The sequence below is a fragment of the Anopheles maculipalpis genome, chromosome X, assembly GCF_943734695.1.
Source record: "Anopheles maculipalpis chromosome X, idAnoMacuDA_375_x, whole genome shotgun sequence".
NCBI lineage: Eukaryota > Metazoa > Arthropoda > Insecta > Diptera > Culicidae > Anopheles > Anopheles maculipalpis.
In genome coordinates, this window is record NC_064870.1 from 4,203,909 (window position 1) to 4,231,834 (window position 27,926).

General features: G+C 45.2%; 1 protein-coding gene across 2 annotated transcripts; it reads right to left on the minus strand.

Annotated features, from left to right (window-relative positions):
* Window positions 1-9,301: 9,301 nt before the first annotated feature.
* On the minus strand, window positions 9,302-27,920 carry LOC126567542 (inositol hexakisphosphate and diphosphoinositol-pentakisphosphate kinase). 2 transcript variants are annotated; one of them, XM_050223771.1, is made up of 8 exons: window positions 27,882-27,920; window positions 16,271-16,597; window positions 13,400-13,490; window positions 12,405-13,323; window positions 12,248-12,333; window positions 10,365-11,680; window positions 9,984-10,106; window positions 9,302-9,714 (listed from the first exon to the last, which is right to left on the minus strand). In XM_050223771.1, exons 2-8 carry the CDS (start codon window positions 16,514-16,516, stop codon window positions 9,307-9,309), a joined length of 3,189 nt encoding a protein of 1,062 aa, XP_050079728.1. In that variant the 5' UTR covers window positions 16,517-16,597; window positions 27,882-27,920; the 3' UTR covers window positions 9,302-9,306. The 2 variants fall into 2 exon arrangements, with proteins under 2 accessions (XP_050079728.1, XP_050079720.1); XM_050223763.1 differs by lacking the exon at window positions 27,882-27,920 and adding an exon at window positions 26,809-26,931.
* Window positions 27,921-27,926: the final 6 nt, after the last annotated feature.

The following is a 27,926-nucleotide window of genomic DNA, read 5'->3' on the forward strand; positions in this document are numbered from 1 at the left end:
ATTTACAACAATCCTATCCTCTGCATACATTTCTCTCCAGCACAGGAAAGTTAAGCTAGCTTTGCCCTTTTCATTGTGTCCCTGATACAATAGTCTGATTTCTTTTCCTAAACTTATAGTTCGCACAGTGTAACTGATTGAGAATCATAAACCCTTCTTCACCAATTTAATGCACAATAATCAATCAACAATTTGGACGAATCGGGACGAAAACAAACGCTAAGAAAACGAAGTACGTTACATTGCCTATATTCTGACAGTAAACCACACACGGATGAGGGTGAAAACATATAATAATAAGCACGATACAAGTTTTATAAGATTACAAACACGGCACAACAATATGTAGTCGTGGGTGGGATTCTATAAAAGTAAACTCTGTACTCGTGTACAGGTATCAAAACAATTTGCTTTCAAAACTTTCCGACACTATCGGATCAATCGCGTGAAATCGTGTGAGAGGGCTCTCACATCACAGTGTCATTACACTTACTCTGGTGGACACCGGCAACATTGCCGGCACCATTGTTGGCCGAACTGGCGGCTGCTGCTGCTGTTGTTGTTGTTCCAACACCAACGTAGCCACCTCCAGCAGTTGAACCGATGGATGCTAGTGGCATAAAATCACGCGTCCCGGCACGGTGTGAGTTCCGCTCCTCGATACCACCGCCACCCGTCAGTGGCGCAACGGTCGATGCTGGTTGGGCAAGTGGTGTGCCACCTTCCGGGAAGCTGTCACGTCCGCCCACCACCGACAGAGGGCTTTTGGAGCCGACGCTAGACAGCGTTGCAGAGGATGACGTTCCTGCGGCCACCAGCGGATGTTTCGGTGGTGGTGAGGAGGCCGGAGTTTTAAACAGTGGACCAATGGTCATACGCTCCAGAAACGCGTCCAGCTGCTTGAGCGATAGCGCGTTGTGCAGCGTTTCCAGCGGGCGTATCGGTGGCACACCGCCGAATCCTTCTCGCGAGGGGAAAAATTAAATGGATGGAATTATACAGAACGCATTAATACATCGGATGGGGAAAAAAGGGAAATAAAGAGATAGATTGTGCCTTCCGCCATGAGCAATATGCACCAGGGTTGTAACTCTATCTCCGCCCTAGACTTGCTCGTGTTTTGTGCTCGTACCTAGAGCTGATGGGACTCCAACAATAAGAAAAGTGCCTACTTACGTGATGGTTAACCGCTTTGACCGCTGTGATTGAGTGTTCAAAATTAGAGAGAATTCGACGCGTGTCCTAGTGGTGCCACTCCGTATACGTTCACCGTATCTGCTTCAAGTAGTGAAAGCGTGTGCAACACTTATACTTAAAGGCACACTGCGCCTAGTCTCTATCGAGTCAGAGTTAATATAGAGTTCAGGATGTTTTGATACCATATTCCTACTAGCCAGGAGTCACATTTTTCGAAGATATGCAGGCCTCAGAAATATGGCATACATCACAACGCTTGTGTCTATATTATGCAAATGTGATGCACCTGCAGTGTATCCCAATTGCACGGATACTCTTCGCAAACACTTAGATCATGCGAGTTCACAATGGCGTCTTCTTGATACTCATCCCCCACCCACAGTAGAGCATAAAACAGTGAGCGGTTGTACAGTCTCGGCTTGATCTAGTGATACTCCCGGCGTATATGAAGGTCACAGCCATTGTTCATGCGTAACTTGAAATTGAGCCACATTCCATTTCTCGTATGTACTCGTTCCGGTACATTCAACGACATGTACCGAAACTAACCGAACCAGCAGCTGCACACAAACAGCCCGAAGAACGTCTGTGTCTCGAAGCATCTATGGTGCTTCATCAATAGCAGCTTGCTTGCTGCGATTGCTTTCTATCTTGATGCAAGTGTTACAGAACGGTAGCTCAATTCCAAACGATTTACGCCGAGCAAACTGTGGACGGTGTGAGAGTTTCCCCTTACCTGACGGCGACGCGGTGCTCGGTATCATGTCGCGCAAGTTAGGTGCAGACGAGCTGCCACTAATCACGGCAGTGCTGAACAGACTGTTTGTGCTGGTCGCCATCTTTTTACTGAAGGTACCTAACATTTTAAAGTAGCTCATCTGGCCGGCAATGCTGTGCCGCTGGCGTCGGACCGTCGTAGCATTGGATGTTCCCGCGGACCCACCACCACCGACACCGGTCCCGGCGAGCCCTCCCGCCGACGACGACGAGGGCGTCGAGCAGCAGCAGCAGCAGCCACAGCAGCAGCAACAAGATGACAGCGAGCCAGAGCCAGATCCGTGGCAGAGTGTGCCTGGTCCTGCCATTCTTGGCACGGTGGTTGTACCACCGGTACAACAGTACAGGCAGCTGCCACCGGTGATGGTGGTTGTGCTGCCTGCGCTGCTGATGTTGCATTTGTTTGCATCGTCGATAGTATCTGCTGCTGTTGCTGCTGGTGCTTCGTCTGTCCCGAACACCGTCGTCGTCGAGGGCGGTGTTGCAACGGTGACAGCCGTGGCCATCATCAGCGAACTATAGCCGGCACCACCACTGCTACCGTCTACGGTGTACGATTTAACGAGCAGTTTGGGCGGATGGTGCGGTTTTTTGCGTTCGGAGGACACGGCAGGGACCAGCGCCAACGGCATGGTTAGTGAACCAACAGCGGACGGGATAGTAGAGGTAGTGGTAGTAGTAGTAGTCGTGTCGGTGGTATGAACATAAGAAGAACAAGTCGAAAAGATGTTACTTGTGTCAGCCACAACAGGTGTAACGCAAGGTATAGCAACGGCAGAACAAACGGTGTTGGTGGTGGTGTCAGTAGTGATGGTGACGGAAGGAGACGATGGTACAGTGGCAAGAAAAGAAGTCGTAGTAGTAATAGTAGCATTAGTAATTAAGGTGGTTGATGAGCAACCTACGTCGGTAGGTTCGCTACGGTGAGTAATGCTGATGGTAGAATGGGAAGCATTACGATCGGGATCGGTACAAGGATTGGCGCTAATATTATCAGCATTTAGATAGGTCTCGACACTACTGGAAGTCAACGATAACACAACATCTGGTGGAGGGACAACGTGGGTAGGCGGTTGCATTGATGGCGACGGCAGAAACGTCGTTTGGGATGAGGCGTATGGAAGCGAGAAAATGGACGGGGAACCAATCCCACCATGTGCACTCGCTGGATGAACGCTAGACACAGCACTAGATGTACGATGGATGCTGTCTTGGGAGGAAGGAGAAGCATGGGCGAAACAACTCGGTGCAGTTTGACATTGCTCGTCGTTGCCATCGCTACCAGTACCGTGTAGTGTACGACACTGCATGTCTATAAGCGTTCCTGCTTCGTATTCACCATTGAATGGAGTCATTCCATCAGTAGTAGGATCAAAGAGGAGCTGCCTCAGAAATGGTTCGCCATCGTACTCATCCGGTGGCGGTGTTGTGAGTGTTACAAACACAAACTGATGCTGCGATTCTGTTCCTGGATGATCCGCTATTACTGATGTCCCGGGCGAAGATCTGAAGCGATTCGATTTGTCCGGTGCATTGTTCGATGCTTCGGACCAGCCGAGTCCCAATGGAAGGGACGGATCGCTAGCGAAACGTGTCATCGCACGTACCGGGTAGCGTACAATGCGCAACCGGCCGTGATCGCCGACATCGTGCCGGATGACGTTGCTGCTGCCCGGGACTTGCAACGTTGTTGCGGCGGTAGTGTTACACCGCATGTGTCGCACACCCCCACTCGGAGGACTCAGCGAACGACTCTGGCGCGTGTTGAGATCCATCTCAGCCGCATCGGGATCGTTCGCTTGGAGAGAAAATCTTGCCATCTGTGACATCCAGCAATAGCGACAGCAACAGTTGCTATGCACTCCGTAGCAACGGTCCCTCAGCAGCTCGTCGAAGCTGCGTGTCATCAATGGCAGGGTACGATTGTTTCGTCCCGCCATTTCTACGGGAAACATTTTGCTTCCACGCGAACACCCATTGCCATCGTAGGCGGTTGGGTTATAGCGATCCGGATCATTGGCGAAAGTGTACGAAAGCGAACGGTGCAGATAAAGCTGTCCGATGGCGGTGGTGTCATCTAGTTCGTAGTCGTGTTGCCCGAGTGCACTGTAGTAACGCGACGGTTCGGATTCGTCTTCCGATTCGGAAAAGGACGATACGTAGAGTTCCTGATCATTGAGATTGGGTGTGAACTCGCTGATCGAGTCACAGCTGTAGGAAGACTCTGGTGGACCGATGTACAAGCTGGGCCGTGCACCTTCCACTTTGCTGACATCAGTCGCTTCTTCTTTCTGGGCCACGTTCGGTTCGAAGTACAGATTTGGCAGGTCCTCGCCAATGATTTCTTGCGGTTCTTCTTCACACGTTAGTTTGGAAGAGCAATGTACACACCCTTCCGGATCTTGTGACGCTGGTAACGGCGAGAATGTCAAATCTGCTCGCGAGTACAAATCTTCGTGCGACTCCATTGCGACTAACTCACAAACGTCGCACTGTTCGTCATTATTGTGAAGGTCTAAATTGTCATATCAAAGCAATGACCGGGAGAATGGTCGGTTAGCAGATGTAATGTTGTGCACAAACGGAAGTCAAACGGGCAGAAGATAAGAGAGCCGTACCGCATCGTGGAGGGATACAAGGTTGGAAAAGAAAATGGCCAAACATCAAACATAAACAGCAAAATGAGGCAAGTCCAATCGTTAGATGGAATGTGAACATACACAAATCAAATGTTGAGAAGTCACACCAAATATTCACACACAGGCACACACATACACATCGAATAACAGTGTAACACGCATACAAAGCGGTCCAGAAAGATCAAGGCACAAGCGGCATTAACACGCAAGGTGTCAGAAAGCCCAAAATGGTGGTTTTGAATGAAAAGAGTGACACAAATAGAGTTGCAAACACGTTTGGCGTAAATAGTAAAAACGATAAATAATTAACGCAACAAAATACATTCATAATTCAAAGAAACACAGCAACAAAATGGAAGGATTTGAAGAAAAGTCAACGTTGTCGCACAAAGCCCACATTCCATTGATAAAATTCAAATAAAAAAGTGGAAAAGGAAAAAAATCACGCCATCACACACACATACACAATTCACACACACGCACAAACATGGCAAAGTGCATGGATACATTCCAATGGGATATGATTGTTGCGTGATGTATAATGTATGTGTTTTAGAGAGAGAGAAAAAAAAAACAAGTGAATAGAAAAGCGTGAAGATAAAAAGAAGGAAAAAATGGAAGAGAAAAGAGGGAGAAAAAAACACACACACGCACAAAACCAAGGTGTTAGAGAGATGTAAAACAAAAAAAGAGTACACAAACGCAACCAAAACCAAAAAGTCGGTTAAGTGTTAAAGTACAGGACACGGTGGCCAGCAGTTGCCCGGCAGCCATTTTGGTAAAAAAACGCATTTCGTTTTGCGAGCATCACAAACATGGCAATGGATCACAAATTGTACGGTAAACATCCGTACACATAGAGGTATATGCGCAAAATCCATTCGACAGGAGGGAGGGGGAGGGGACAAAGGAAAACCAATCCCCAAAACAATTCAAACAAAAAACCATTCTCACGCACACACGCACGCACACACGTCAGACACGCGTTAGCAAAATATGTTGCAAATTGTTTGCAAAATATACAGTTACCATTATATTGGAGGGAAGATGGTTTCCCGACCAGACCCAGAAGAAGATGGTATCGAGTGTGTATGTAAAAAAAAACCCACCATCGCCGCCGATTCAGTCACAGGAAGGGTGGGGGACGCAAGAAGAGAGAGAGACAGAGGGAGACGGGTGGCGCAATCACAAACAGGGCCCCAACAGAAAATGGCGCCAAAATAATGGCCGCTAAGTGCAGGCCACGTGGTACGTATGTGTTTACATGGATCGTTGCAACGCATTGTTGTGTGTGTGTGATTCGGAAAAATAAAAAGGAAAGAAGAAAAAGAGAACGACAACAAAATTAAAGTTTTTTTTTGTAATCAAAGTGCAAATTGAGCATAACACACAGCGAGAGGCGGATGAATTGTTGTAATAAAAAAGGAGCAACTAAAGCTGATAACAGAGAGCTTGGGGACGTTTGTAGTTCGTCTTTTTTTTTTGTTTCGATATGTACCACCAGGAGGTTATGATGGGCCGGTTTGTTGAGGCGTCGATCTTATACAAGGCAAAGCCGCGTGTCGAATCCCGTCCGAAATTTAATTATTCAACTTTTTACTACGAGTAAAATCGAATCAATTAAGAGTCCATCGTATATGGGCCGAAGGAGATAGTATAGTAGCCCGAAGGAGGCCAAGATTTGGAGTTTTTAGTCCTATTTTCGACGAGCTAGGTCCTGCCCAGTACGTCTAATAAAAAATTGACAATCATTCCAAGAGTTGCACAGACAAAATTCAGTTCCATTACCACGTTCCAGATTGTATTCTATTCTCCGACCTGCCGTGTGAAGCTCGGTTCCTAATAACGTCTCGACCACCGGACCATCCTAAAATTCTACTATGTGTTCTAAAAAAAAAGTCGAACTTTTGGAGGGCCAATTGGCTTCTAGCCTTCTGTGTTGGGAGGGTATGGAAAAAAGGAAGTGATTATCATAAAACAAAAATAGTGAAACAAATGCGAGAGCTTGTAAAGTACACGCGGTTCAGAGTGGTGATCCGTGTCTAGTGGTCGCAATAGTCAGAATAGTGTCATAAAGCCGCAAACGCTATGTCAGCCATTGAAGTGGAGGAAAAACAAATGCGTCGCCATCTTTTACACACAACACACGCGCGGGGGAGAATGTTGAATTGAAGGAAGGGAATAGCGGGGTGGGAGGGGGGCGAATTAAAACAACACACATACACAAACACACAGAAACACATCCTCGTGCTAGTATACCGGTTACCAACTAACCGAGGACACGGATCAATTGCTGGCCAGATGAGTTATTAATAAATCTTTTACATTAGTGTTTTGTTCGTTCGTTTACTTGGTTGTTTTGTTTGTTTTGATTTTCGGTAGCGCGACCCTATATTTGCAGCCCAGCATGCTTTGTGTCAATTCTACTGTACACCGCGTCAGCTTATAGTGACCTGTAGTATATCCACTAGTTCTGTTGAATGCGAATTGGTTAGAGTTACAGTAGAGGAGGAATGCAATGCTTATTAGTCCTGATACCTTTGAGTTTGGAGACAAAACCATGTGTGACCAGCTGCCCACAACCACATGTGTTATTACTAAGTGGACAACGCTTACAAAACATTTTGATGCTAATTCCAAGACTGTTCGTGCTTAAAGCAAATGGAAAAACATCCTTGGAGATCGCTACACGATGAAACGATAGGTACACACAAATGTCAGAAAGCAGGGCATGAACACACGCATACACGCACAAAAATAAAAATGAAAAACCCGATATTTTTACAGGACGTCCTGATATAGTAAAGGACAAAAGAACAGAAACAAAATAGGAATAAAAAAAGCGCAACAATTCTCCCGACGATCAACACGTAACAAATGTTAAGCTCGCTAACATTTAGAACAGCGTGAACAACACAAAAATGTTTACAAAAACCAACGAAAACGTCCGTATAGACAGTAACTAATCACAAAAAGGTCATGAAAGTGTAAGCAACAGTTTGGTAAAAGTATTTCCACTTTTTGATCTGTACGATGTATGCCCTTCGGGTGACAGATGTTTGGGTGATATCGCGAACGATAGCAGTGCAAAAGCGTAAGTAACTAAAACCAAAACCTATCCACGGCGCGAGCTTGTCAAATTGGGATGCAGGTGGAGGATAATGGGGTTTATTTTACAAATAAAACCACTTCCCGACTGATGCGGATAATGAAAACCAAAGCAATTTTCGTATCTTGAATTGTTTCTACTTCATGTTGAGCGATCAAATTTGAATTCAAATTTTTTCAACGTTTTTTTTTTTATTTAAATATTAAATGCACATAATATTATCCCAGTAACTTGGCAGCTGACTGTATTCTACTAATTCAAATTTTATTTTTCAACTGATTGTACTTAGGAGTACATCCAAAATTTAACTACCTCTGAACAACTTAACGTGTTCATGTACTGTGGATAATTTAGTGCACAACTCAAGATGCTCCGATGAAACAAGACATTCGCTATGAGCCTGATAGTGGAACAAAAAGGTAGCCATGTTAAGTAAAAGTATTGTTACTAGGCCCTAGGAAACTAAACACAAAAACATCGTAACATTCATCCCCACTAACAAACACCATTAGCCCGCGCCACTATCCGATCAATAGGTCCGTAAATCTACGAGGCTCACCGGGTGGAAAGTTCTGTCATTTGGAATTAATTTAATTTAAATCATAGCAATAAACTGCTGTTTTTCCCCTCTCTCTTCTCAAAATGACTTCCGGACGTATTGATCTGCTCTATTCGATTTTCTTGGAATAGCAAACAGGGACAGAAACAACAGCAATGCAGTAATGCACAATCAATCAGGACAAAATTAAACATTGCAAACAGAGAGGCAAATGAACCTAGTACGCATTACAGTACGCTTTAAGGTATGGCCGGTAGTAAAAACATCTCTAAAAAAATGAGACATTTTAAGAAAGGCATTTTGTTTTTTACAATATATTACAGACTTGTTACTCTTTCTCCATTCATTCTCGTTTTCTCTCACCCTCTCCTTTTGTCGCTCTTTCTTTATAAATATGTTTATATATTAATGTATAAAATATATTAATATATAAACAGAGAACAAACCTCGCGACAATAGTAAAATAATTAAAAGTGTGAAAATAGGAAAAATCGCGGAGAGAGAAGAAGAGATAAATACGGAGAACAAAAACCAGCAAAAAAAATTGGATGTTGGATCGAAGTGGATAAGAAATGATAAATAATGACCAAAGTAAAAATAAACAAGGATTACATTACCTGTTCCCTCTAGCGAATCTTTCGCCTTGTAGCGTTCTGCTGATCCACGTGTGTTGGCCACGTTTCCAGCTGTTTCCACCAATATGGTATGGAAATTGCAATGAGACCAGGAAAAAAACAAAGAAAAAAATGGAATCAATTAAATGTGCTATTCGGTTAGCTTAAGTGTGGTGATGGATTTTAGCTGAGTTCGTCTCTTATGGGTATCGAGATCAACCCGTAGGTGTAGCGAGTTTGGATCAACCCCTGGGTATGATGATTTCGACCAGAGCTCCTGGCATCCACGTGTTGCATCCAAACTCGTTGACCACCGAACCGCTCCGGATTAGTACCGGATCAGGCTCGGATCGACTAAGGACGACCCCCATCCCATCATTATCGAACACCCGTAAACATATATCCGGGACGTTATTTGCCTCCTTTTCCTTTCGAACGGTGATGATGCAATTTGCCATGATGGTGATGGTGCTGATGGCTGTGGTGGTGCTGGTGATGATGGTGTTGCTGTTGGTGTTCGAAGGAACGGGCCCGCGGTTCCGAATCGGGGCTGTGCGGCCGTGCCATATCTTTCGATGTGCCGCAACCGAACGAACCGGTCAGATGGTGCTGTTGCAGTTGTTGTTGCTGCTGTTGCTGCTGCTGCTGTTGCTGCTGTACAGCTAACTCTTCGCTAAGACGCTTCGCTAAATCCATCGCCTCATGTCCGGATACGGTGTGGCATGAGCCGATCGGTATCGGTGAGGATGATTTGTTCTTTCTGATGCGTCGCTCCTTCACTACGGTTGATGCAGCACCGATGGCAATATTATCAATTTCCTGGCGTGTGGGTGTTGGTGTTTTAGATAGGAAAAAAAGAAGACAAATAATTAGTTGAAGTTGTTTGAAATAAATAATAAACTCCGCTCTTCTCTAGTAGTTCTAATCGCTTTCCATTAGAATTCGTTCGGATTTCGGATTCGGATTCCTACCGGGACTGGGGATCGAATCTGAATCCTTTAAGTAGGATCCAATCCGAAACAAGTATGTCAAAAATTTCAACCCTCGAATATCCCAAGTCCCGCTTCCGCCCACAATCCTCTACTCACAGTGTCCATTCGGGATAGCGTCTTGGACGGTGTATGATGCAAAGAAGAGTTGTTGGAAAATGAGTTTTCCTCTTCGGTGTCGTTTTCTTCCTCGATTCGTGACGTAGTGTCTTCGTCGCCGCTCTAATTTTGGAAACAAGATTAGCAGTAAATAACTTTATTAAAACACTTATATTGACAATACGGTCGTCTGGAACGTCATAATCAATTGTAAATAAATAAAACACGTATATAAAGAATATTCCGCAGATCACTGGACACTGATTGACGGTTTGATTGTTGATGTTTTTGTGGTTGATAGTTGGAATCGTGGTTGATAGAATCGGATTAATTGAAGAATTACAATCACACGGGTTGATCGGATTATGGATCTTAACTTACCGCATTCTTCGACGTAACCGAATCGTTGCGACTGTGCGGTCGAAATCCTGGCCCTGGTGGCAGATTTTTCTGCACGCAACAGTTAACGCCGGGACTAAAATGGAGCTCAACGTGGAACCGTTCCTCGGAGCTGGGATCCTTCATCGGGTCCTCGTACAGCATGATCACAATCTGCGACATGTAATTCAGCTCCGATACCATCGACACGTACTCCATCGCCCGGCGCCACTGCTCGTCGGTCAGCACATTCAGCAGACCGCCGTGACGCAGCACGGTTAGCAGCGAGTGGACGTGACTCTCGCTCGTGAAATACAGCCGCGTGCGGACGTGCCGGCCCGGGCTGGACACACCATGGCTGTAGCGTGGATTGAGCCGATTCACGCTCTCCTCGCCACCCAACTCCTCAATATTGCGCTGCAAATCGGCACGGATCTTTTTCAACAATGGCGTACAGATACCTTGCCCGATCGTAAGCTTTTCGTGCGTCGTCAAACCGTACTCCTGCGGAATCACAATGTCCGCCAGATATTTGGCCGAAATGTACAGCTCCTCCGCTAGATCGAACTGCAGCGTGTGCTGATTGTGCTGCAGATCGTACTTGATGCAGTCGTAGATGTCGGGTATCTTGGAGATGTCGTAATTCTTGCTCTTGGTGCAGAAATCTTTCTCAATCTTGCCCCAGCGTCGTCCCATAAGTTCCCACGTCTCACCATGGTACAGGACGGCGTCGCGCGTTTTCGGATCATCGCGCTTGACCGCCACCACCGCCATCAGCGAACGTATCAGCGAGTGTACCTGCGCACAGCACTGGACCGGGTTTTTCACAAAGTTCATCGCCAAATTGATACTGATGGCATTGCCCGGATTGATCGCTGCCCGGTCTTCGGCCGTAAATTCTCGATCGATCTGCATCAGCTCGTGCAGACGAGATTTGGCCATGTTCTGGTACTTACTCGAGTCACAATCATTGTCGAGAAGACCGTTCGTGTTGGCGCTCTTTACCATTTGCACCAGAATCGGCGTCAGTTCGCCTTCGAGTGCTAGCAACCCTTTGGCAAAGGCGGCAGCCGTCATCTGTACCCGGCCTTCGTCGGATGCGTAAATTTTGAGATCATGCCGGAAGGTGGAGTGCAAGCGTAGCAAACCCAGCCCTTGGGCACCGGGACCTTCGCCGACACCCGGCTGACGGCTCTGTCCGCCGGGGTACATGCAGCGAAATATACGTCCTAACTCTTCGGCCTGAATACGCCCTGCCGGCGTAAGCTCCCCGCCCCATTTGAGGATCAGCACGAGCGAGGGTTCCTTCGGTGCATCAGCTGTTTCGAAGAAAACATAACATTAAAGGAGTGAAGTGATTTTTTGTTATGAACATACAGTGATCGCCAATACAAGAAGAGCAACAGCTATAGCACACCAGGAGAAAAAAATAGATTTTGAAGCCAATTTTCAACAAGTTGACCTAATGTTCTTCAGCTCTAGGATCGGTTAGGTGTGCTAAAGAAAAAGATTAGATTTTTTTGGGTCGAAAAATGTTCAAACATATTTGAGGTTTAAGATGCTCTAGCTAGTTCAGTTGTTGGTGATCATTCTACCAAAATTTGGTATAGTTATACTTAGTAGAAGTATCGTTTTCGAAAAGTGCTCTTATATTATTGGCGGGCACTATACGTTGTTGGTAACAGAGGAAGCAGAAACATGCAATAGATAGTTTGAATTTATCTCCAAATATAACTGTTTTTGGTAAATATCAAACGTAACGGATAGTTATAATAAGGAGCACGACGATCGAATGTCAAACCAGTGGAAAATAATAAACAACTCAAGGCAGGTTAGAAAACAAACAAACATACACACAAAAACAGAGGGGCTGCAATCGTGTTTACCATCGTCTGAGCTTGATCCTCTTGGTCGACCCTTGGGTTGATACTTCATCTGCACCTTCCTGTTAATACCGGAAAAATGTCCGTACCTGATACAAAAAAAAAGAGAAACCACAATACATCATTCAGATGCCCACTAACGATTGTCGCTTGTACATACATCTCCAGCACGCTTTTCAGCTGTTCCAGTTTGCTCTGCTTTTCCTCGATCTCCGAATCAGCCGCCTTGGTCTGTATCTCCGCCAGCAGCGACCGGGCAATGTCCAGTATCTCCTGCAGTTGCTTCGGACGCTTCAGCTTAATGTGCCCGAACCGGTAACCGTCGTACTTTTCGAATATTTCGAAAAACTTCTGATGCCGCACCTCAACTTTCATCTTCTGCTTCGGCGTCCGATCGCCGTGCCGGATGACGGCGGTTACGCACCGCAGCTCCATCATCTTGCCGAACGTTGTCGGCACGATCGGTGGATCGTCCAGCTGGAACGGCACGGACCACGGTATATGGAGCTGGGGTGCCAGCTCGCGCAGTATCATGTTGCCGAGTATCTTGGCACAATCGTCATAGTACTTGTTCGAGTTCTTCACGAAGCTGAACCCGTTCACGTCACACACGAACGATTTGCCGTTCGCGCGCAACAGATCAAACCCGCACACCGTCTGCTTAAACGCAAGGCACACTTTGCGGGAGATCAGCTTCTCCGCATTGCTCAGGATCACCGGATAGCGTATCTCTTTACCATCGCTGTCCCGCTCAACCTTCCCATCCAGGGCGGGACTTTTGCGTGCCTCGGCGTGCGCATAGTCCGGCCCGACCGTGTACACCTTCACGTCCGTACCGTCGGTTGGCATAAAGTCTTCGTAGATAAACGATCCGGTCTTGCGTACCCGCGATTCCGGCGAGTAAACACTGCTGCGGCTACCGATCTTGCGAAACAAGCGTTGGCTACCACCGCCCGCGGATGTCGGGTAGTAGATGTAGATGTTGTGATCCTCGGCCGAGACAGGCTTTTCAACGAACGGTTTGTTAAAAACGATCCCATTCACCTCGACGTGATCTTCCGATTCTACCAGCTCGTGCTCTGGAAATGTTGGAACGTGCATTAAAAGGCATTAGGCGTTGGAAATTATACTGACTACAAAAGCAGGCATGTTTACGTTTTGGATCCGGTGAATCACGATCCAGCACGGCGTAGCGTGGTATTTCAATTCCCTCCTTTTCCAGGATGGCATATACTCGTCGGCGGTCCTAGCAAATAAAAAGGCGGTATAAAACAGATTACAAATAAAGTCCCAACATAACTATTATCTATATTTACAACGTTTCTCGGGTCAATGAGGAAAAGTCCTAGTGGGATATCTCAATTGCTCAAATAGGGCAAGCGTCAGGTTACTAGGATCAGCGTCAGTAACAATTGAAGTATAAGTTACTTATCAGAACTCTCTAGAACTGGAAGAGGTCCCACTTTCGTTCAGAACAAAATCTAGCACCTTTGATTTTAAAAATATCCCGGAGTAATTCGTCATCCCATTAAAATTTGCAATCCATATTTGTAAACAGTCGTTTGTTGCGTTTGTAAGCAGCCAAAGGTAATAAAAACAAAACTACAAGAGTCTGCAAGAAGGTGCAATAGTAAACCTTTTGTTATTATAGATTGTGAATTGCCCATGACTTCATCCTCGACATCCAAAAGTCCTAAAATACTACACATGTTTGATGTTTGCACGTTGGCAATGATTTTCAGTTTCAAAATATTTCACCAGTAGAAAGCAAGGCCCAGTTGCATTTTTTGGCCGATATCTGGTACTTTTCCACTTGTTTGATATCCACAAAGCAAAGTCCAGTTGCATTTTTTTGGCCGATATCTGGTACTTTTCCATGTGCTCGATATCCACAAAAAAACAAAAGAACCTGGCAATAAAAAAAACTACAAGATTGTTCAAGAAGGTGCAATAGTAAACCTTTTGTTATTATAGATTGTGAATTGCCCATGACTTCATCCTCGACATCCAAAAGTCCTAAAATACTACACATGTTTGATGTTTGCACGTTGGCAATGATTTTCAGTTTCAAAATATTTCACCAGTAGAAAGCAAGATCCAGTTGCATTTTTTGGCCGATATCTGGTACTTTTCCACTTGTTTGATATCCACAAAGCAAAGTCCAGTTGCATTTTTTTGGCCGATATCTGGTACTTTTCCATGTGCTCGATATCCACAAAAAAACAAAAGAACCTGGCAATAAAAAAAAACTACAAGATTGTTCAAGAAGGTGCAAAAGTAAACCTTCTGTTATTATAGAGTGTGAATTGCCCATGACTTCATCCTCGACTTCCAAAAGTCCTAAAAATACTACACATGTTTGATGTTTGCACGTTGGCAATGATTTTCAGTTTCAAAATATTTCACCAGTAGAAAGCAAGGCCCAGTTGCATTTTTTGGCCGATATCTGGTACTTTTCCACTTGTTTGATATCCACAAAGCAAAGTCCAGTTGCATTTTTTGGCCGATATCTGGTACTTTTCCATGTGCTTGATATCCACAAAAAAACAAAAGAACCTGGCAATAAAAAAAACTACAAGATTGTTCAAGAAGGTGCAATAGTAAACCTTTTGTTATTATAGATTGTGAATTGCCCATGACTTCATCCTCGACATCCAAAAGTCCTAAAATACTACACATGTTTGATGTTTGCACGTTGGCAATGATTTTCAGTTTCAAAATATTTCACCAGTAGAAAGCAAGGCCCAGTTGCATTTTTTGGCCGATATCTGGTACTTTTCCACTTGTTTGATATCCACAAAGCAAAGTCCAGTTGTATTTTTTGGCCGATATCTGGTACTTTTCCATGTGCTCGATATCCACAAAAAAACAAAAGAACCTGGCTATAAAAAAAACTACAAGATTGTTCAAGAAGGTGCAAAAGTAAACTTTCTGTTATTATAGATTGTGAATTGCCCATGACTTCATCCTCGACATCCAAAAGTCCTAAAATACTACACATGCATTTCACCAGTAGAAAGCAAGGTCCGGTTGCATTTTTTGACCGATATCTGGTACTTTTCCATGTGCTCGATATCCACAAAAAACAAAGGAACCTGGCAATAAAAAAAAACTACAAGATTGTTCAAGAAGGTGCAAAAGTAAACTTTCTGTTATTATAGATTGTGAATTGCCCATGACTTCATCCTCGACATCCAAAAGTCCTAAAATACTACACATGTTTGATGTTTGCACGTTGGCAATGATTTTCAGTTTCAAAATATTTCACCAGTAGAAAGCAAGGTCCTGTTGCATTTTTTGGCCGATATCTGGTACTTTTCCACTTGTTTGATATCCACAAAGCAAAGTCCAGTTGCAATTTTTGGGCGATACATGGTATTTTTTCATGTGTTTGATTTCCGCAAAGAAAAAATTAACAAAGGAAACAGGCGACAGTAGATGGCGTTGGTACAAGTACGTTTTCCGGATGACAAAGCAGCCAAATTTGGAGACCAAACCCGTTTAGGAACGCGTAGGTGTGGGTGTTTGTGTGGGGGGAGAGGGGGGAACGAGTTGAGGAAGTGGGTTGAGTTTTGGTGGTGTTTTCTGCTCCTGTCCTGATTACCTTCTGACATCGTGGCGTGTTATACATCATCCCAGCCCCACACACACACACGCACACATATTATCGGGCGGTCAAATCGGCATCCACCGAAAGAAAGAAGAAAAAAAAATGGATTTATATCCAGAATCAGTGTGGGTGGAAAAAAAGTAGCATATTTTCCTATTTTAATCACTAGAGCTACTTGTTGCTAAAGCTCTCAAACATGGTGGATGCTCAAATTAGTTTTTCCAACGGTTCTAGTTGTACTTAGCTGTTTGATATGTCCAATGGACAACCATTACAGACTTTCTTTCCCATCATATATATACACACACACATATGATACACAAATTTCGATGGACCTATCTGTGTTGGATGGGGTTCTAAATGGATAAAGCAGCTAAAGGTAGAGAGTATCAATTAAACCCGACTACTCAACATACCTGGATATCGAACTGCATGTGCAAATTGTTGATGACGTACGGTTGGCGCAGCTGCGCGTACTGGATCGCCTTCTCGAGCGGGAATCCCTTCGAGTGGAAGGAGATGAGACAGTCGCATAGGGGCCACCGATCGACTGGTTCATTTAGTATGATCTCTTCGCCGATCACCACCATCCGGATGAACTCGAACTCCTGCAGCCGGGTCAGTATCTCTTTCATCGGTTTCGATTGGGATTTCTTCGACATGGCACAAACCGCCACCACGACCTGCTTGCCGGACGTGGACGAGTCGTCCGAATCGAGCCCATCGGTTGGATCAAGATCACCCTAAAAAGAAGTCAACGGAGAGACAAAGAAGAAGTGGATGTGAGAGTTACTAAATGCTTGCAGGAGAGGGAAAAAAAAGGAATAAATCCATCATATTCATTAATATGTGTTTGTGTGACGATATTCCGACACTGTTAAACACGTGCTCTCAATCGGTGAATTATTGGGAAATTTAGTCTACTGCACACATGTTTTGGGAATGGCAGTACTGGACATGAGAGGAGCTAAATAGGACTTTGCTAACTAAGGGAATAGAACGTATATGTATGTATTGATATACGGGTGAGAAATCAATCGTACACTCATCAACAAGCATTTTTTACAGTCACAGCAGAGATCATCGTACGTCGCCCCCATATCCGTGTCCGCCAGCTGGTCCAGCTCAGTATTTGAGGACAGTGTACAGCACTGATCATCTCCTTCGTCCTCATCCGCCACACACTGCTCCTCGCCATCGTCTTCCTCTTCGTTATTCGGACGATCGACGAAAAATCGTACAGGGGTTGCTTCAGCTTCACTGTCTAGCTGTTCCGTTCCGCTTCCGGAGATGTCAGCATCTCCGCCCGATACATCCTCCGTAACGGCAACAGCGGTATCATTACCGCCACTGACACGGTTTTGGCGGTACCGGACTCTTGTAGTTGACCGCTCATAACGGTGAATCTTTGCCAACTGCCACCAGCCACGCAGCCTATCCCAATCCATTCCGCTTCTTAATGTAGGAGGCGCCAGTGTGGAATGTGCCACTGTCGGCACTGGAATCTACTGATGGATGGATGGATTGATCGGTGTTTCTGCAACACGTTGTTTACACTTTGTCTTTGTTGTGTATAAAACCAAACTATTGCTTTACAATTGAGTCACTTCCACTTCCACTAAACGCCAATGGTATAGAATGCCAATGCACAGATTACTTCAGCGACGAATTGCAAGTGTGAACTTCCGGTGAGGACTGTTCGCAGTAAGAGTCTCTTGCCGACTAACACGAATAATGCGGACCAGAGAACTTCACGCGTTCTCGAGTTGCCCCGTAAACTTAGTCACTGGCACATCGTTTACACTTCGTTGTAGATCGTGTACAGATCGTTAAAGCTGCTGGCAAAGTTCCAGCTTTCGTATCGCAAGGTATTGTCGAAATTGTATATGCGATTTGACAGATGACGTTCGGTTAGGATTTTAACGTGGAATGGAAAGAGAAAACCATTTCTTTGTAAAGCTAGTGACGAAATTACGATGATGCTGTGCCATCAATGCTAGGAGTCGGTAGCTCTGCGAATAGCTTGAAGAGTGTGAAGAGCTATCTCGTGAGGGCGAAGATCTCGAAGAGTGGAAAGAGCTCGAAAAGTGCAAAGAGCTATGCCGCTAGGGCGAAGAGCTTGAAGATAGCAAAGCCGTGTAAACTCACACGTTGGCGAACTTTGTCGCCATCTCTCTGTCAGTGTTCATATCTGTTTTTCGTACGTCTCTTCGTCTCTGTCTCGCCACGAGTTTGTTTCGTTTAGTCTACTACTGAAAATTATTCCTCTTTTGAAACAGAAGAACCTCTCTTCGATTTCCGGTAGCTCTCGAGCTAACTACCCAACGCTAGGCACCGTCCTAAGGTTGGCGACTCTGTTCCGTCGTATGCGATTGTTTTCCCCACAACATTGTCAAATTTTTACCAATAAACTTGACGAACGGTTTTTTAAGGCCGCGGGACACAAGAGAATTTCAGCTTATCATGTATGGCCTACGCAGAGCAACGGAGAAAAAACGGTTAGCATTGCAATTTAAAGATGTTTTGACATTACGACAGTGGGAAATTTTCTAGTTGCCAGCGGTCTTTACCGTACGACGGAAGCTTTAGACGGCTTAGACGAACAGCGAACTCCAGTACAACAATTCGCTTTTTCGAAGAAAAAGTAGCAGACAGTTTTGTGTCATCTCTTTGCTGTCAAATCCCAACAGCAATTTGACAGCCAATCAAATTCGCACTGGAAGATGCGCTTCGTGTAGAAGCGGGTTTGAAAATTGTTTACTTCATGAAGGTATCATCATCAGTTCGGCAGACGTTCATGCGCTGCCTGCACACTTTCTTCTAGTTGAGTTTTATTGCATAAACGGCCTTAATCATCCTCTGTTGAAGGTCACGATGTTCTCATGATGTAGCAGCGAATAATGTATCTTAATCAATTATGTCCGGTAGGATGAATTTGTCTAGTGCAGTCGTTGGTCATGTTTTCCCCTGTTTTGTTTCGTTAGTTTCTGAGGAATGATTGTAATTCTCGCCATTTATAGCTACTTGGACATCACAAGTTTAGTGGTCCGGAGGGGTTTTGATAACCAATTCTACACATCAGTAACCGTTGGCGCTACCCCTATTCCTCTGGCACGTCCAATATCTAGCTTCTCTAATTACGTGCCTTTAGCTGTCGATTATTTTAATCAATGCTAGTAAAATGAACCACCGAAACATTACTTCGATCTAATATTTTCTTACGACAACCAAAACACACACATATGATTGCTAAACGATCGAATTACGTCAACTGAACGCACTCTCTCGAGAACCACAAAAAGACGAAAGCCTGTCAACACAACACTCAAAAAATATAAAACTTCCAACGCGTGTTTCTAGACCAAATACACAGCACACCTCGAGAGCGTCCGTCCGTCGTCGTGGTCCAAGAGAATGGGGGGGGGGGGGGGGGGGGGGCTTGATTATAATTAGATTCTAACGCGGGCCGGTTCAAGTACAAGCCGTCCACTCCAGCCGGTGCGGAGTGAGGTCCTATATTACCAATGTCAATTAATGCCGGCATCGGTGTTACACACGCAGCGCACTGACCGCTGGCGATTTTTTTCCCCTCCCCGTTTCGGCTCCCACAAACTAGGATCTCTCATAAGGGGACGCAGCCGAATCGATCGGTTCTTGCGCAGTTGCATCACCGCGCGCATCAGCCACACACACACAAACTTCATGGACTGCACATTTGGCCGACGTGCAACACGTTTCGATCGACAAAATACAGACAAATAAAGTAACGAGTAACACTAAGCCGACTAACCGGCGCTAAGCAGCCGAGACAACTAAAAAATCTCTCCAAGTTGTACCACCGTTTTGCGGGACAACGCAAAAATAAACGTACCGTATTTTGCGTCTTTAGTCATATGGGGTTTTGGCGTTGTCGTGATATCGGGTTGCCTAAAAGAAGAGGCTATTTGCATCCGTATTAATATTTAATTCTTTTCCCCCAGAGGAGATAGAGAGAGAGAGGAAGGGAGTGTGTGCTGTGTGCGAGGGTGGGTGATTAAATGCAGCAGTTGATAGCGAAGAAAACTTCAGAGTTCTAGGGAGATAGATTACATAGATATTGCTTTACTTTCAACATTTAACGACCTTTCTAAGTCAGGCCGGCTCTCAACGACGTAGTTGGATCGGTCAGTCCTAACACTAAGGAGAACTGGATCTAGATGGGATTCGAACTCCGGTCCTGTCGTGTGAAGACCGGTGTCACTGTCACACCACCACCATTATATATCCCGCAAAAACCCTATGAAATGATTGCTTTATGTTATTTATTAAATTAAATAACATTTAATACACAAGTGTAGCCCATGTAAGAGAAATATTTCCTCCATCTTTCGCCATAGAACACAGAAAACGGCAACCTTGAAGACGGGAAACAACCAAACCCGAATTCAATACCATCCACCCCTAAAACAAATACGTCAAACAGGCAGTGGACGCAAAGCCATGTCAAAATAGCGCTAAGCCCCGAACTGACGGAGCAGCGATGGTGGTGGCCGGTCTGCAACACCGTGAAAAGTTTTGTGACAAATTCTAGACAGCAACATAAATGTCCACGCAGCGAAGATGTCTTGCTGTGGATAGCGCTTCTAGAAGAGCGAAGTCAATCGGACTCGGGTCGCGTAACTCGACCCCCGCTACCCCAAATAATTCCCGGACCCGGAAACGCACCAGCATCCAGCAAACTTGCTTGCGAAGGTGAGAAGCGATAACGGGAAGAAGCCACTGAACTCCGGGGCAAGCAGCAACAAGCATCAGTTTGCGACAATGGTATGGAGGAAGTGTGCTACTGTTGGGGGTTTCCGGGGGTCGTAAATAGATCCGGAGCAGCCGCGTATTTATAACCCCAATTCCGGTACCGGGCAGGCCGCCCAAAACGAGTCATAATATTAAAATCTGTACCACAGCGCCTCACAGAACGCAGCGCACAGAGCAACGAAGCGTTATCAAGCGCGAACCTTTAAACCTTTCCCGCACACACACACACCAGACACATCACATGTGCATTTGGAATGTACTGCCGCCCTCCCCCCCCCCCCCCCCCCCCCCGGTCCTGTTATTCCTGTTATTATTATTACAACTATTGGCTAAACAACCGTCGCTCGGTGAGCATCTGCATGTCCTAGGTTTGAATTCCGGATGTCTCTTTTGCAGCCGAGCTCTAAACCGTGCCTTATACGAGGCCAGCAGCAGCGACCCAATTCATTTTATCTATCTCTTTATCAACCTGCCAGCAGCTCTAGCACCGTAACCAGCGTGTTTTCATTGCCATTGTGTGACGCGCGCGCGCGCAACAGAGCACCGCCACACTGCTGATAACATCCAAAGTGTGCCATTTGCACGGAGAAGACACCAGGCAACAATATGTGGTGTGGCCGTCGCATCCAGCTCAATTTACCGCGCGCACACAGCGCACCCTAGGGGGAGGATGGATTGGTCTCGATAATGGAATTATCGAATTGATACACCTTGCAAAACCGCAACCGGCGACACGTGGCACTTGAATCCTATTGTCACGAACATGACAAGACCCCCATTGGAAGGGGGAGAGGTGGTTCTTCACTCTTTGCATGTTGCCGCTAAATGGAGCGTGCTTCACGGCAGCCCGGAAGGGGGGGGGGGGGGGGAAATCGGACCGAATGTGGGAAATGTTTGTGTGATGGGATCTCGGCTTAGGCCGCGCATCCATGTGCGGGGCGTTTCACATTGGTGCTCCGGGGGCATTAGAACGGGGAGGCACACTGGCGAAACACTGCGTAGGGCGACACACTGATGTGATGATGGTTCCCCGGAAGGCTCAGGTGTGTCTGCTTATCGGGATGGGGATTTATCGCACGATCAGGTGGAGGACGCAACGCCAATGCTTTCACGTGATATACATTTGTTGGAGTTGATGAAGTTGTTGTGGAAAAAGGTTTGTTTTGCAGCACTACAAGGGCTATGAGAGACCGCGCATGTAGAAATTGTTTGTCTATATGAGCGTTTTTTTTCTTTTTTGCACAGGAATGTAGAGTGCAATATCACAACAAAGAGGCGTAATGTAAACAAACGATCTGCTTGCATAGGCTGCCTAGCACACACAATCGCACACTCCTTTCCGAACGCACAAAGATATTTTCCCAAAGCACTTTCCAACCATCACTGCAGAGCAATATGGCCTACGACATCTTACAAAACTGCTCTCCAGCAACGCACACCACACGCATCATCTCGCCCTTTTAGGGTCTTTCGCATACAGAGTCACTACACTAGTAAACAAAACAACGGCCACACGCTTAGGGGGCGAAGTGGAGTGGGCGGGAGAGGGGGGGGAAGGTGAAGGGTTGGTGCAAGGAAAACAAAATTCGTCACAACATACTACTACACGAGGGTGCGTAGCGCGCGTGTATGTGCGCGAGCGCGCGCACCTACAGAAGTAGGAAAGAAAGAAAACACCGCCGGCCCGTAATGACACGGTGGAAGCTACACGGTGGACTGAAAACGCGCGCGCTTAGCGTACCCGATTGGCCTCTTGGAAGCGCGCGCGCGCATATACACAGAGTGTGGTGTGTGCGGCTTTCTTCTCGCTTCTCGCGGTACCGAAGACACACACACACACACATATCGTCCAACATCATCCCTCTCACAGCAAACGGGGTTTCGGTTTTCTACGTGACAAATACTCCCCAAACCCCCATGCTGCCTGTATGTTCTTGTGGTGTGGTGACTAACTCGGGTCGGCCAGAAATTACGGTAAACACAAAAAAAATTGAGTCTTTTTTTAACCCTCTCCCACAAAACACATCTCGGCTGGCAATGGGAAAATTCCATTCTTTCTTCAGCGGAATGGAATGCATGTTCTATTTTCTTCGGACCTACTCCAACGGAAATTTTTCAAAAATAATATTCACTTTGCAAGTTTTTATCGTGCAGTAGTTGCAAGTAGAGGCAAGTTCTCTCGCCTATACAGCAAAGTGCAGTACATTGGGAAAATTCCATTCTTTCTTCAGCGGAATGGAATGCATGTTCTATTTTCTTCGGACCTACTCCAACGGAAATTTTTCAAAAATAATATTGACATTGCAAGTTTTTATTGTGCAGTAGTTGCAGGTAGAGGCAAGTTCTCTCGCCTATACAGTACAATGCAGTACATTGGGAAAATTCCATTCTTTCATCAGCGGAATGGAATGCATGTTCTATTTTCTTCGGACCTACTCCAACGGAAATTTTTCAAAAATAATGTTGACTTTGCAAGTTTTTATCGTGCAGTAGTTGCAAGTAGAGGCAAGTTCTCTCGCCTATACAGCAGAGTGCAGTACATTGGGAAAATTCCATTCTTTCTTCAGCGGAATGGAATGCATGTTCTATTTTCTTTGGACCTACTCCAACGGAAATTTTTCAAAAATAATATTGACTTTGGAAGTTTTTATTGTGCAGTAGTTGCAGGTAGAGGCAAGTTCTCTCGCCTATACAGTACAATGCAGTACATTGGGAAAATTCCATTCTTTCATCAGCGGAATGGAATGCATGTTCTATTTTCTTCGGACCTACTCCAACGGAAATTTTTCAAAAATAATGTTGACTTTGCAAGTTTTTATCGTGCAGTAGTTGCAGGTAAAGGCAAGTTCTCTCGCCTATACAGCAGAGTGCAGTACAGTGGGAAAATTCCATTCTTTCTTCAGCGGAATGGAATGCATGTTCTATTTTCTTCGGACCTACTCCAACGGAAATTTTTCAAAAATAATATTAACTTTGGAAGTTTTTATCGTGCAGTAGTTGCAGGTAAAGGCAAGTTCTCTCGCCTATACAGCAGAGTGCAGTACAGTGGGAAAATTCCATTCTTTCTTCAGCGGAATGGAATGCATGTTCTATTTTCTTCGGACCTACTCCAACGGAAATTTTTCAAAAATAATATTAACTTTGGAAGTTTTTATCGTGCAGTAGTTGCAGGTAAAGGCAAGTTCTCTCGCCTATACAGCAGAGTGCAGTACAGTGGGAAAATTCCATTCTTTCATCAGCGGAATGGAATGCATGTTCTATTTTCTTCGGACCTACTCCAACGGAAATTTTTCAAAAATAATATTAACTTTGGAAGTTTTTATCGTGCAGTAGTTGCAGGTAAAGGCAAGTTCTCTCGCCTATACAGCAGAGTGCAGTACAGTGGGAAAATTCCATTCTTTCATCAGCGGAATGGAATGCATGTTCTATTTTCATTGGACCTACTCCAACGGAAATTTTTCAAAAATAATGTTGACTTTGGAGGTTTTTATCGTGCAGTAGTTGCAAGTAGAGGCAAGTTCACTCGCCTATACAATAAATATACAGTGGAAAATTTCTCTAACCTTCATCATCACCCACCTACTCCGGTGCATGTTTTTTATTTTAATTTTAAAATGACCATTCATACAGTAGAGCTATCCAGCTGAAAACTGCTGGAATGCCTAGAAAAACATGTTTTCCATCATATACAATAATAATAATAAAAAACAAGATTTTTTGTACTTTTTGAAACATACTTCGAATTCCATTTTTAACTCCAACTTCGCGGGTATGTCAAATATTTTGCAAAGGTGTTTGTTTTTTGCAGTATTATCAAGACTTCGAATATCTCATAATGATCATATTATACTAAATTCATGCATAATCTCTCCGTTATGTGGCTTTCACCAATTCCTTGGTGATCAATCGCTTTAATTTCCAGTTAACTAGCCATGCTTTGCAATGGGAGCTTGCTTTAGAAGAGATTCAATGGAAGATCGGCATACTGATACAGGAAGATTCTTTCCCACTCACTACGGGGGAACGGTTTGGATGGGATTTGAAACCCGGTCCTGCCAGGGTAAGACCGGCACCATTGCCACTTCCACTGCTCTTTCCCACCAAACTACGATCGTCTGGCGAGTGAGAGTCATTTTCTCGACATTGAATGTGTTAAAGGAACTCAACGAACTTAGTTTGTTTGAAATTTCCATCACTAATCCCAACAGCAAATTTACTTTAGTCGCTACTAACGTTCGCTAAATTTTTCTTTCAAACGACGACACGCTCACTGTTAAAATGATAATTTACTCTAGTGCCATTAGCCTTTTCTTCTTCTTCCTCTTGGCTTAACGACCAACTAGATCACGCTGGTCATTGATTGTCTTACTAGACTTGCTGATACTACGTAATTGGACTAATAATACACACTACGGGGGAACTGGTTAACTGGCTGTTCTGATACTTATTTATTTATTTATTTAGCTGGATAGTCTGTGCTGCGTAAAGGAGACTGTCAGCCACATGAGAATTGATACCCGGGGCCGTTATTATCTGGATATATTTCGAACTTCAATTCTGTTATTAGGACCAAAGATCAATGTCAACTGTACCAAACAACATTGCCTATAACGCTTGGACCAGCTTACTTAGCGGGACAACCTACAAAAACTTTATGAGCAGGATTGTCCAGCGCTAATCTCATGACTTGTCCAGCTCACCGGAGTCTAGCGCGTCCAATTCACTTGCATCTTAATAGTTCCCCGATTGTTTTTGCAGACAAACAGAAGGATAAAAAAACTTTCTGAAGATTATTCACTTGAAGAAGGTTTAGACAGTTTTGGACAAAAACCCACGACTCGGAGGCGTATGCGAGTGCTCGGACTATATATATGTAGGTTCTATACAGTTTCAGCTTCGTTCGTCGGCTCGGCGTCAGCTTTTTGAAGAGTGCTTTTGATAGAAGCTTTTGATTTTCCTCACGCTGTAATCTAGCCGGTTGGTAATTGGTGGCAACCTTGCACATACCTCAACATCTATGTTGTTAACAGGTGTTGAATTTTGATCCCAGACAGGTCATCATCAAGTGCGAAGCCTACAAAAAATCATTCTGTCGTTTAGTGCTAACGCTGGGGACGCCTTCACCCTTCGACCGTTACGTAATTTATCGACGACACTTGCTATGCGTGGTGTTTTACATTCCAGCACCAGACAACGGAAGGTTCCAGCAACCTTCCGGGGCCCAGGGCTCGCTATTTGGTCGAGTTCGCTATCGCTAAATTCCTATTCCACAGTCGATAGTACGGACGCATATTGGAAAGATGTGATCTTGTGTCTGTGTTTCGGAGCCGGAACTCACTGTCGTCTAGTGTCGCTCGTTCAATTATCACGAAATTAGTATTCCCCCTCCCCACAACTCCACCCCTCCCATGATAAGACAGATAAGACGTTATGGATACTATAAAAGCTGTAAAGATAACCTGCTGAAGTGCGCAGGAACTGCTACAGAGAGCGCGTGTATTGGGTAGAATTAGCGCCAAGTGAGTAGTGATGCGATTTTGGTGCAGTTACAGTGAGGTTTCTTTGCAATTAAGAGTTTTATCAGAATAATTTCGTACGCGTCGCATTCTAGTAACTTGCTAAGGAGGACTTTCTAGACCAACCCACCCAACGAAATAAGCATCTCCAATCGTTGTTCGCTGGGTTCTCTTCGGGTGTTATGTATCATGCGAAATACGTTAGCTTTTGGGGAGACTAGCGCATCGGGCGTTTGCATGGTGCAACATGCGCTTCAAATGCACATTCGCTAGAACGAACATCCGAACCGGTGTGTCTCGCTCTTGGGCATCCCAGAATGCACATATAGAACAGGGATAGCAGCCGACAGTTGCAATCGCGTCTTTGAATGATAGAAAGAGTTAACTCTCCTCTGTGCCCCGGTTTATATCAAAGCGCAACAGCGCACACCGAACTTTTATGACATGCTTACGTATCGACAGCGACGACTTCAGGTGGGGTTATGTAATTTCCACACCAACTTTCTACGGAGGAGCTTTTTTAAGATTCTTTAGACCATACACTATCCTTGCTAGTGTTCCATTCTGGCTGGGTGAGTTTTTGCTGGCAGTGCACACTAATTTAAACAACAAAAAAGAAACAGCGTACCGAAGCGGTACGCACTCACCTCATCGCCAACGTAGAATCCGGGCCGGCCAGACGGTGTCTGTAGCGCACTGCCAATAATGCCATCGCTGGAGGATGCCTGCTTGAGGCCTTGGTAGCCACTCTCCAGCTCGGTGTAAGACATGCCTTTGATTGATATGCAATCACACACACAGACACACACACTCACACACACGCACACCAAGGCTCGATTAGTGATGGCGTATGTTTCACGTAGTATACAGTAGTGTACAGGACATGCAGGACGGGCGCAATTGGGCGACGGGATGGACGGACCAACGTGCTCTGCATCACCACTCTGCGTTTGTTTTGTGCTATACTGCTTGTTGGTGGTGGTCCCGAAACGGGTTGTACCGACCCGTTTGCCAAATGGGATCGAAGCCTTTTAGTTTTAGAAGCTGGTTCGCTTATCGCCCGCGCTCGTGGGACAGCGTGCGTCCACAAGTGTGTTCGCGGCTGATAAGCGGAGACGTGAGACGTGGGTTGTCGATGTTGTGTGTGAATATTGGGTCCACACAGGCACACACACACACCAGTTGATCCGTCAGTCAGCTTGATGCGATTTTCGCTGGTGGTTCTGATGATCAAGCAGTGCCCGCGTTAGGTTCCTTCGTATAACTCGGTTGACTTTTTTAACACTGGGATGATACACAAATCAAACGTACGCACACAAAGACAAACCGCTGGAACATACAGGACAGTCTGCACGTTTATTAATTGCACGTTGCACATACACCGGATATAATGCTACGAGACACACGCACTGATACGATCGGTTCAGGTTCATACAGGAGTGAGCGAAACAGAGAGAAACACCCCGAAAGGGTCATTTCGCAAAACGGGGGTAGAAGCAAATAGAAGAAAAGAAGAAAAGAAAAAAACGCATTACACAACCAACATAAACAAAAGGCTCACCCTTAGCTAGGCGCAATTGGAGGCTAACGTAAAAGTTCTAAGGGCTGTAACTGCTCCACGAGCGCTGCACATAAATTGACCAAAGAGGGGGATGGAAACGGGAAAGGGGGCAAAAACAAGGTTGGAAAATCTTCGGGTAAATATATTTGCAGCACTTACATACAACAAGTAGCTTCCTGCTTCCGGATCGTACAGAAAAGTCAT